Source organism: Rhinopithecus roxellana, chromosome 8 (assembly GCF_007565055.1).
Source record: "Rhinopithecus roxellana isolate Shanxi Qingling chromosome 8, ASM756505v1, whole genome shotgun sequence".
Lineage (NCBI taxonomy): Eukaryota > Metazoa > Chordata > Mammalia > Primates > Cercopithecidae > Rhinopithecus > Rhinopithecus roxellana.
In genome coordinates this window covers 45,281,352-45,292,123 of record NC_044556.1, presented here as the reverse complement: position 1 = coordinate 45,292,123, position 10,772 = coordinate 45,281,352, and the positions used below count along the sequence as shown (strand labels likewise).

The 10,772-nt window shown below is 45.8% G+C and overlaps 1 protein-coding gene across 1 annotated transcript; it reads right to left on the bottom strand.

Annotated features, from left to right (window-relative positions):
* Window positions 1-380: 380 nt before the first annotated feature.
* Window positions 381-5,285, bottom strand: S100A11 (S100 calcium binding protein A11). Its single transcript, XM_010387126.2, has 3 exons — window positions 5,130-5,285; window positions 1,528-1,680; window positions 381-703 (listed from the first exon to the last, which is right to left on the bottom strand). Exons 1-3 carry the CDS (start codon window positions 5,130-5,132, stop codon window positions 542-544), a joined length of 318 nt encoding a protein of 105 aa, XP_010385428.1. The 5' UTR covers window positions 5,133-5,285; the 3' UTR covers window positions 381-541.
* Window positions 5,286-10,772: the final 5,487 nt, after the last annotated feature.

Below are 10,772 nucleotides of genomic sequence, written 5' to 3'. Positions count from 1 at the left end.
TAGTCCCCATGAATCTGTAACATAATTGTAATCTGCCCTTCTTAGGATTTATTATACTCTGATAGACCTTTGTTTATTTCGTCACTGTTCTCTCCCACAACTAGAAGTTATACTCAGTGAAGGCAGGACCTTGTCTGTCTTGCTGGTTGTATTCTCAGGATCTGTGACAGTGCCAACAGGGGTAGCAGTGAGTAAACAATGACAATAAGTGACAACTCTCCATCAGTCAACAATTTAGAGATGAATCTGGCTGTACTATTAGTCATGATTATGTGTACAACCAAGATGCATTTTTCTTATTTACTATGCAGCTTCTATCAATCTAATTTATACTCCTCCCATTTTCCACCCTCCCATGCACAAATTCACCAACTCTCCAGTTCGTGTTTTAAAAAAGTGACATTGTTTTATTACTATTGGCAGGTGGGGCCTGCATGACGTGGTTGGTATGCTGGGCTCAGGGGATGTGTGGGCTATGGTGATGATGACAGAAAGGCTGGAAGGAAAGGGGATGGGTTTGAAGGCCAGGCCCAAGGGGTCCTCAGATCCGCTTCTGGGAAGGGACAGCCTTGAGGAAGGAGTCATGGCAAGCCATAGCTAGGCCACCAATCAGATTAAGAAATTCTGAGAAATCTAGCTGTCCATCACTGTTGGTATCCAGTCTCTTCATCATGCGGTCAAGGACACCGGGGTCCTTCTGGTTCTGCAGAGATAATAATAATTATACCTTTATATTGCATCTTCTAAGGTGCTTTCAAATATGCTGCCACATTTTATTCTCACAGGAGTATAAGATACAGGATAGGGATTATTAATATTCGCATTTTCCAGATGCAGAAACAGATTAAAAGAGGTGAAGTGACCTGCCTAAGGGGCAGACCTGGGGCTTAGACCAAAGGTTTTCCCACTCCTTGTCCAGGGCTCTTTCTATGACATTAGGGGCTATTCAGTTTTGTAAAGCCAGCGGAACACTTCTTTCAAGTGTTGCATGCAACTCCAATAGATAAACTGTATAAAAGTGCAACGGGTCCAGGTGGAAAAAGGCCGCAGGCCCTGCCTAATCACTCTCATCCTCCACTTGTCCAAGCTGCCAATGCAGATACACACTTAGAGCCACTGGTTACATATGGCTATTTACATTTACATTTAAATTAACTAATTTAGAAAGTCAGTCTGTTAGTCACACTAGCCACATTTCAAGTGCTCAGTGGGCACATGTGGCTGGTGGCTACCATATTGGATAGAGCAGATATAGAATGTATTTCCACCACTGCAGAAAGTTCTATTGGACAGGGCTGCCCTAGAACCTTTGGGGTGGAAGAATAAAATTTGAAAACAATTCCATTATGTCATATACCATTTCATATATCTCTCTTCCCAAATGGAAAAATTCCTGGCTTGGAGTGAGTTAAAACGAAGCAAGAGTGTGGGGCATCAGTTGCTGGTCCTTCATTCCTGGCCATTCTGTCAGGGTCTTGTTTCATGTTGTGGGTATCTTGGGGAAGTGGGGGAGACAGGGACCAGTACCTTTGTGAAGGCAGCCAGTTCTGTATTCATGAAGCTTAGGAACTCCGTCTTGGAGAGAGTGTAGTTATAACCATCCTTTCCAGCATACTTCTGGAAAACAGCAATCAGGGACTCGATGCACCGCTCAGTTTCTGTAGGGCTGGAGACTTTCGCCTTTGGAGAAAAAAATGCAGGGCTCAGACAAGGGAAGATGTCAAGGGCTGGATACTGGAGAAAACTCCACGGAATCTTATTTCAGGCCTAAGCAGTTTCCTAAAAAAGTGAGTCATTTTTTCAGGGGGCTGAGGGGTTCAAGACAACCACAAAAAGTCACACTCTGTGACCTTCCGTCCTACCCCTCTCCACATGTTTATTCCAGGTGAAATATATGGAGGGTAAATGTGGGGCATTGTGGGCATGTTTAAAAGCAGTAGACTGCCTAGATGAGAGTGAGGGTGACAAGGTTTACTCATACTTTTAGAATGTGTGGATAAATACATGTGTACCTCTACATCCACAAATCCATATGCACACCAAGCACTGTCTATAGGTTAATAATTTCCAATTTTCCAAGAGTGTATGGAGGCTTTTGTGATTAATGAAATGTCAGTTCTTTTTAAAGCAACACCAAATACCTGGGACTCACACATTTCCTTAGAGAAAACTAAAAGCATAGCTATCATTGTGTATGCAGTGGGAGAGAGAACTTTTTAGACGTTTGAAAATGGCTTTCATATTTAAGAGTTAGGAATCATTAATCTTAGACGCGAGGAAACGGACAGGAGAAGGGAATGGATATGGCAGAGCCAGCCCTGGAATCTGGGCCTCCCAGTCCCGTTCTGCAGTCCTTAGCCTTGCAGGCTTCCACTTCCTGGTGAGAAATAGTGACAGAGAAGGTGGAGCTTCTCTGGAGGTCACTCCAAACCAGGAAGCTCTCAGGTTGTTGCTTACACAGCATCTACAATGTAAGAGATTTAAATCTTGTACTGGGCTCATCTTTCCTCACAGCAGAATTTTTCAAGGAAATCTATAGGGCCCAGTCATTCGGTCATTCCAGCAGGGACTTGGGGTCCCAAAAATGAGGAGCTGTTGGGCTCCCTCTGGTGGATAGAAGCCGCAATTACAGACTTCCTGGGAAACTGGCCTGACCACACCCTTCCTCTGAGACTTCACCTCCCAGCATTAACAATGATTTATGTTTGGATGGTGACATTTGCAACTTAGCGTTTAGCCTTTCATTTGTTCTTAGGATGGACTTCCTGGAACTCAGAGCTAGAGGCTTTCTCACTCCGTAATTAACACGTGCTAAGAACTGATCTGAGCTACACAGCTGCAGATTGATCCCTCCTTCCTGTACAGCCTTTACGCTACAGAGATCCTAGCTGAGATCCTGCTTCCCATTGCATCTTACAGCATTAGAACCCCTGAACCCTAACAGTGGTGGACTTTTACCCAAGAATCACATGGTTGGAGGATGACTATTTTTGTTTTGCCCTAAATTGAACTTTTCCTTAAGAAAAAAGAAAAGTGTTGGTAGATTCAGGGGCCTTTAGGGGAGAAACAAAATACCACAGCCTAGAAACAGATGTGTTTGTTCTGTTACAACATGCCCTTTATATCAGGCCTAAAATCTCCCTGTCTTAGTGAGGTATCAGATGACAGGAAGGAGGCTGGCTGGCAGGCCACACCAGGATGACGAGCGTGGGCTTTGTCACCTTTCTCTGGAACTACAGATTCTCCCCCTGCCCCTTTTCCTTCCAGAATGCAGACAGTTTTGCTTTTCCAGTTTCACAGTGCCTTTCTGTTACACATTTTTCTCTCAACATCAGTCTTGATGTAATTTAGAGATTATCTTCTTTTGAAAACTGTTGCTGTTGCTATCAGCCACAAGAAAATTAAAACCTCTTTGCATTTCCTCCCAGAGGTAATTCTCCAAAGTGAAAGAAAGAGACACAATTATCAAATTACTAAAATGGGGCCGGGCGCGGTGGCTCAAGCCTGTAATCCCAGCACTTTGGGAGGCCGAGACGGGCGGATCACGAGGTCAGGAGTTCGAGACCATCATGGCTAACACGGTGAAACCCCGTCTCTACTAAAAAATACAAAAAGCTAGCCGGGCGAGGTGGCTGGTGCCTGTAGTCCCAGCTACTCGGGAGGCTAAGGCAGGAGAATGGCGTAAACCCGGGAGGCGGAGCTTGCAGTGAGCTGAGATCCGGCCAGTGCACTCCAGCCTGGGCGACAGAGCAAGACTCCGTCTCAAAAAAAAAAAAAAAAAAAAAAAAAAAAAAAAAAAAAAAATTACCAAAATGGAATGGCATAATCTGTAGAGCTCCAGGGCACTTTGGAGATGGGTCCTGAGGACGCCCAGAGACGGAAAAGCTCTGCCCAGGGTGGAGCCGTGGCTGAAGGAGAGGAGAAACGGTCCTCTCCACACCTCATGGCACTCTTGGAGTCTTATTTGGTGGGGATGGCGATAGCAAGGAGCAAACATTATGATAAACGATACTGTGAAACAATTTTTAAAATGCATGCTAAGCGCTCAACATTTGAGGAAAGAATAAAAAAATACAATGAAAAGGAAGTAGCAATTTTAAAAACCTCAACTATTGTCTTCTCATTCTTAACCAACACCCTCCGGAGCTTTCTGTCCCAGCTGTAGCAGGACTGCAACCCCAGACAGTATGGAAGGGAATGGGCGTGGCTGTGTTCCAATACTTCATTTATAGACGCTGAAGTTTGATTTCCACATAATTTTCACATGTCAGAAAGTATTTTTCTTCTTTTGATTTCTTTCAACCATTTACAAACGTAAATTTTATTCTTAGCTTGTGGGCAGAACAGAAAACCCGACTTGGCCCGCGGGCCAAAGTTTGCTGGCTCTCTTCACTAAGGAGAGGTAAAGAAAGAGATTTTGGAGGTGGAATTATGGAAAATATGAGTTCAACCGGGAGATGAAAGGAGATGAGAAGAGAAAAATAAGTTAAGGAGTGAGTCCCTAAAAAGATGGTGGGGTAAAAGGAAGAGGAAGGAGAGGGCTCAGCTGGGACCGGGTTCCTCCCACATTCTGGGTCGCAGCGCTGCCGGCGGCGACCGGCTCAAGTTTCAGTCCCGCTGGGTCTTGGCCGTCTGCCGGCTGCTTACTGAAACTTTGATTTTCCCTGGGGCTAGACGACCAAGTTCTAAAATGTCCCTTCTCTGGTCTACAGAAATAACTAGTGACCCTTCGCAGCTTTCCAGCCCCCTGCCTTCAACTTGCTCCTAGGCGTCCCTGGGCTCCCGGGAGAGCATGGGCGAGGGGCTGCTGGCACGGACCCGGGGCTGGTCCCCGCCCCCGCGCGGTGAGCTGCCAGCACTTCCTATTTCCCAGCCCCCGGCCTTGTCGGGACTGGGAAGGCTAAGGAACCTCCGCTGCTATCCTAGGCTGTCACCACAGAGGTGATTTTAGGGCTTCTTCCTTCCATCCCTTCTTCCCTTAGTTCCTTCCCACGAGGCTGATTTTTCCTGCTGTTTCCTGCCACGTCCACACATAAGTCAAAGATAAAGTCGGCTGGGAAGTATGTGTGTGTGTGTTTTAATTCTTTTTCTTTTCATGTACGAAGAAGAAGAAGAAAAGCGAGGCTTACCATGTTGGAGCTGAGCGAGGCGCGGGACGCTGTGGCTGGGAGCGGCGCTGAGAGCTCTGCGCGCTCGGCGTGCGGGTCTGGAACCTCTCCCCGACCCACGCCCTTCCCGGCCCAGCCTTGCCCAAGCCTTACTCAGACAGCCTCCGCGCCCGCCCCGCCCCACCCCGCCTCCCGGGCTGGGCCTGGGACGGCGGCCTGCGCTAACCACAGAACTGCGCTTTAAGAATCAAACCCACCGTCCTCTCGAGAGATTTAAGTAGTCTCACTCTCCCTCCTTTCCATCTTTTCCCTCCTCTTTTCCCCGGGCCCCCTCCACCCCGTCCTGTGAATCTTGAAGATTTTTGACTCTGTAGAATTACAAGTTTTGCACAGTAGTCTTCAGGAAGTCTGCCCATGTCCGTGGGTCTTTCATGAGCTCATTCTGGGCATTTAGGTTAGATAGGCAGAAAGGTCTCTTTTAAAAACAACAGTGGGCCAGGCGAGGTGGCTCAGGCCTGTAATTCCAGCACTTTGGGAGGCCGAGGTGGGCGGATCACGAGGTCAGGAGATCGAGACCATCCTGGCTAACACGGTGAAACCCCGTCTCTACTAAAAATACAAAAAATTAGCCGGGCGTGGTGGCAGGCGCCTGTACTCCCAGCTACTCGGGAGGCTGAGGCAAGAGAATGGCGTGAACCCGGGAGGCAGAGCTTGCAGTGAGCTGGGGCTTGCAGTGAGCCGAGATAGCGCTCCTGCACTCCAGCCTGGGCGGCAGAGCGAGACTCCGTCTCAACAAACAAACAACAAAAAACAAAAGCAAGAGTATTAGGAGAGTGTGGGTCAGAATTGTAGACAAGTTCCTAGGAGTTGGGGCTGTCTATTGCTCCACAGGGAAGATATTTAAGAAGATATTTAACAGTAAACAGTGGTGAGTATTGCCAAATCAATTGCCATGGGATTATTGTCAAGGGACGATTGCCACCCCTCTCTCTCAAACTTTTCTGTAAACTGAGGACAGCCACAAAGACAAAATCCAAAAACCAAACTACTGTACTTAAAAATTGATACGTGCTAGTAAGGCATTTATCTGTGTGCAGTTTGCAACTAAATTGGGAGTTGTATTAATATTCAAAAGCCCTGCGTTCCAGTCTTGTGTCTGTTACTTCATTGCAATACTTTTGACAAGACTTGTCACTCCTTTGAGCTTCCATTTCCTTATTTGTAATAGGTCTTGAGATAGGCCTTTCCTGTTTCATAAGATTGTTAGGACTGTCAAGTAAAGTGAGGGCTTAGGAAGGTCTCCAAAAACTGCAGAGTAGATGCGAATGAAAGATAATGGGCTGTAGGCATTGTCTGAACTGCTTCCCCGCACCTGCTCTCACAGGTGCCCTGAGCACCTGAGACAAATCTCCATCTCAGTTCTCAGCTACTCCAGACCCACATTTTCAGTTACTTGTTTATAAATCCACTTGAGAGTCCCACCTGCACTTCAGACTCAACAATTCAAGAATAACATTTTCCCCAAACCTGTTTTTCTCTTTTTCTTTGCTAAGGGTACTATCACTCTACCATTTTCCCTGCTTGAGAGCATTGGAGCCACTGAGTCTAAATGCCTTTTTGACTCACAATTTTTTTCAAGTGCCAGGTAATAGACTTCAAACCTTTGGTGGTGGTGGGTGTTACATGAACGGCTGCTGGGGTTCCTTAATACCTTAAAGTTATATGTAGATTTTCTGCATAAGAGAAATTTTTCTAGTGAAGAATCCGTATCTTTCATCTGATTCTCAGAAACATTTATGATCCCAAAATATTAAGGAATCATTTGTCTAAATTACTCCATCACTCAATCATGGGGCCTTCCACACCACAGTTCTTTTCTTTTTTTTCTTTTTTGAGATGTTGTTTCGCTCTTGTTGCCCAGGTGGGTGGCTGGAGTGCAATGGTGTGATCTCAGCTCAATGCAACTTCTGCCTCCCGGGTTCAAGCAATTCTCCTGCCTCAGCCTCCTAAGTGGCTGGAGTTACAGGTGTGTGCCACCACACCCTGCTAATTTTTTGTGTATTTTTAGTAGAGACGGGGTTTTATCATGTTGGTCATGCTGGTCTGGAACTCCTGACTTCGTGATCTGCCCGCCTCGGCCTCCCAAAGTGCTGGGATTACAGGCGAGAGCCACCACGCCCAGCCACTACAGTTCTTTTTAAGAGAAAATGCCTCACTTACAGCCTCTGCTCAAGGGGCAGCCCAGGTGGCCAAGTTTTGCATGATTTGACACACTGTGATCCTGTTAGAGTGGATTGGGTTGAGGTTAGCTCTGGACGCCAGCACTGCCCATCTATAGGATGGCCACTAGTAGATGTTTCATGACATAACACGGAAAGATGAACTAGGACCAAAAAGCTTCTTGTTCTTGGGAAGCTGAAATTAGAAGCACACAGAGAATTAGGCATTTAGAAGAGCCGAAGCTGAATATTTGCATAGACAGAACATGAAGTCATGGCAAATAAAAATTATGGAGAAGACATCGTGAGTAAGTGGAAGCTATGAAATTTGGAAGAAACACACAGAGAGAAATGTAAGCCAATTGCTAACTGTAAATTAAAGAAAAAGCTACTTGGGTGTTCCCTGAGTTGTGAAAACGGTGAACCACTGGGAGTGAAGAGCCTGCAGTCTGACTTCATTAGCGTTTTTGTTCTCCCTAAACCTAGTTGTTAGTTTTTCTTATTTTCTCTATGACATTTGTTCTTTCAATAACTCTTCAGCCCCATGAAGTAGCTTGAATGAAACCAAAGAAAAAAGCTAGGCCAGGTGCGATGGCTCATGCCTGTAATCCCAGCACTTTGGGAGGCTGAGGTGGGAGGATCACGAGGTCAGGAGATCGAGACCATCCTGGCTAACAGGGTGAAAACCCGTCTCTACTAAAAAATACAAAACATTAGCTGGGCATGGTGGTGGGCGCCTGTAGTCCCAGCTAATCGGGAGGCTGAGGCAGGAGAATGGCGTGAACACGGGAGGCAGAACTTGCAGTGAGCCGAGATGGCGCCACTGCACTCCAGCCTGGGCGACAGAGAGAGACTCCGTTTCAAAAAAAAAAAAAGAAAAGAAAAATGCTAAACCAAGTAAGTATGACTTGTCCAGAGCCAGGTTGGGGGATCAGCCCCACCCAGTTAGGGCTGCCTGCCTGACAGCTGCTCCCCAGGGTCATGCTGAAAGGGATTCATTCTAGGTTACCAGTCAAAGGAGGGAGAGTTCAGGAAAGGTAGCAGGCAAGGTAGATTTGACAAAGTAGGCAAACAATGAATCGAACTGAAGGGCTGGAGCGAGCAAGGAGCTGAGGATGAGTGAGAGCTGGTAAACTGACAGCAAGAGACAAAAATGATATACAGATGAGTAAAAGGGCTGCTCAGGAAATTAAGGTAGGAACTTCCATGCCTCAAGGTAATTCTTATGTGCAATTTGATCTCTGTGTAGCGTTGGGTTCATTCTGAAATGGACACAGTACAATGTGACAAACCCAATAGCAAGGGTGTGACAAAGATACAATGACAATGCCAGGAAAGAAATGACAGGTTAACTCCGGGAGTGCAAGGAAAGTGTCCTGGAAAAGTGCTGCTTGAGGTGGGTATTGAAGGGTAAATAAGGATTCACCAGGTGGATGAACATGGTAGTGAAAATAGGTGAACTGAGGCAGGATAGCACAGTATTTACAGCCACAGACTGCCACAAGACTGGGGTTCAAATTCCGCTGTCACAATGTATTAGTGATATGAAATCTAGCAAGTTATATGTTGGCTCTGTGTCTCAGTTTCCTCATCTGTAAAATGGAGAGAATAGTAGTTGTTGTGAGGATTAAGAGTTAATTCATGTAAAATGCTTAGGACTTAAACAGCAGTGTCTTCAGAGGAAGTTTTACATAGTGGCTTGCGTAGAATTAAGGTTCGGGATGAAACATTGTTCGTGTTCTCAGTACTTGCAGGTGATTCAGTAGAACCAGACTTTAGGGTGTGGGGTGATGCTAAATGTGAGGCAGAAGCTGTGGGATGTGAGATGGGAGAGACAAGCGTCAGCTCATTAGGAGATATACTTCGAAGTTTGGATTGTAACCTGAGGGTTATGTATCAAGGAACACTGAAGATTTTTAAGCAGGACAGTGATGTGATCCCGTTCACTTTTGGAAGTGTGGAAAACATGTTCTAGAAAGAAGAAAGACTAGAGGCAAAGAATATTAGAATATTGTTGCAATAACCAAGGTGAGATGGCCATGGAGATGGGGAGAAGGAATTGCCAAATACTGAAAAGGCAAAACCAACCTAACTTGGCCACTGTTGAGCTGTGGAGCATTAGAGAGAAGGAGGCATCAAGGGTGAATCCTAGGACTCTAGCTTGATAGCCCTGTGGTAGTGGTACCATCCCCAAGATAGAGAACATAAACTGAATAACATTTTGGGGGGTTTAAGGGAAGATGATGGTTTGATATTGATCAAATTGAGTCTGAGGTAAGTGGGACAATTTGATGCTAGAGGAATTAAGCATGTCCAGTGTCTATCTTATATTCTCCCATAGCTCCTTGTATCATAATTCGTATCATACTCTACTGTTATTTTATGTTTACTTAATCATCTTCCTCACTGGACTCCAAGTTGCTTGAGGGCAGAGATGGTGCCCTGTTCACTCCAGTATTTCCAACATTCACTCATTCATTCAGCAGATATATAAGAAGAATCTTCATGTGTGCAGAGCTATCTAAGCATGGAGGCTGTAGTGGTTAACAAGACAGATGAAGTCTCTGTTCAGATGCTGCTCAACCAGCTCAACCTAGGTGAATAAACAAGTGGGGGAAAATGATCCAACATAGAAGAAAGAGGAGAGATGATCAGGGAAGCAGGAGGAGGCCTCTCTGGTGTCATCAAAGTCCATAAAGAGAGACTTCCAATATACAGGGAGTGGTCAATAAGGTGAAAGACTTCAGCGAGGCAGAGTATGGTGGAGGCTGAGATATGTTCACCTGATTGGCAATCATATCCTCGGAGACCTTTGCCAGAGCAGGTTTAGAGAGGTGGTAGGAAGAAAGACAGCAGTGGACTGAGGAAGAGAGATAAAGAGTAGACATGGGGGTATGGATTACTCATTTGATCAAATTGAATATGAAGAAAAAGAGAAAGTGGCAGCCAGAGGGGATCTAGGATTAAGGGTAGATTTAAAAGTATATAGGTTTACAAACTGTGGAGAAGGAGTTATCAGAATGAGAAGTCAAAGATTCCAGATTGAAAGAATGTGAACAATAAAGCAAGACCCCAGAGGAGCCGTGGGTGACTGGAATTACTGCACAGAGGTGGAGAAGGAGAAGAGTGCGAGGGAGGCTGTAGATAGCTTGTAGGTTTGGGCTGCACAGGGGTGTCCTTTCCCATGCCCTTTTTGATGCTATGAGGCAGGAAGTAAGGCATCTGTGAGCATAGGCATTGGGTAGAGGGCACGGAAGGCATAGGCACTGAGTAGGGGACTGGAGGAGATCCTGTGGTCTCAGAGGAAATGGAAAGAGGAGCTGACCCAAAATGGCTGAGTGGTGTGAAAGCTTAGGGAGCTATCATTTTGTGGTGACTTCGATCCACATGGTTGTGTGATTGTGTGGCTGTATGGCTTCTTCCAGGTGTGCTTCGAAGTTTAGTC

What these genes read in the sequence shown, in the direction of transcription:
- S100A11 (XM_010387126.2), bottom strand. An exon ending in AACTGGCTGCCTTCACAAAG is followed by an intron (nt 704 to 1,527) that starts GTACTGGTCCCT and finishes TTATCTCTGCAG; the next exon opens with AACCAGAAGGACCCCGGTGT.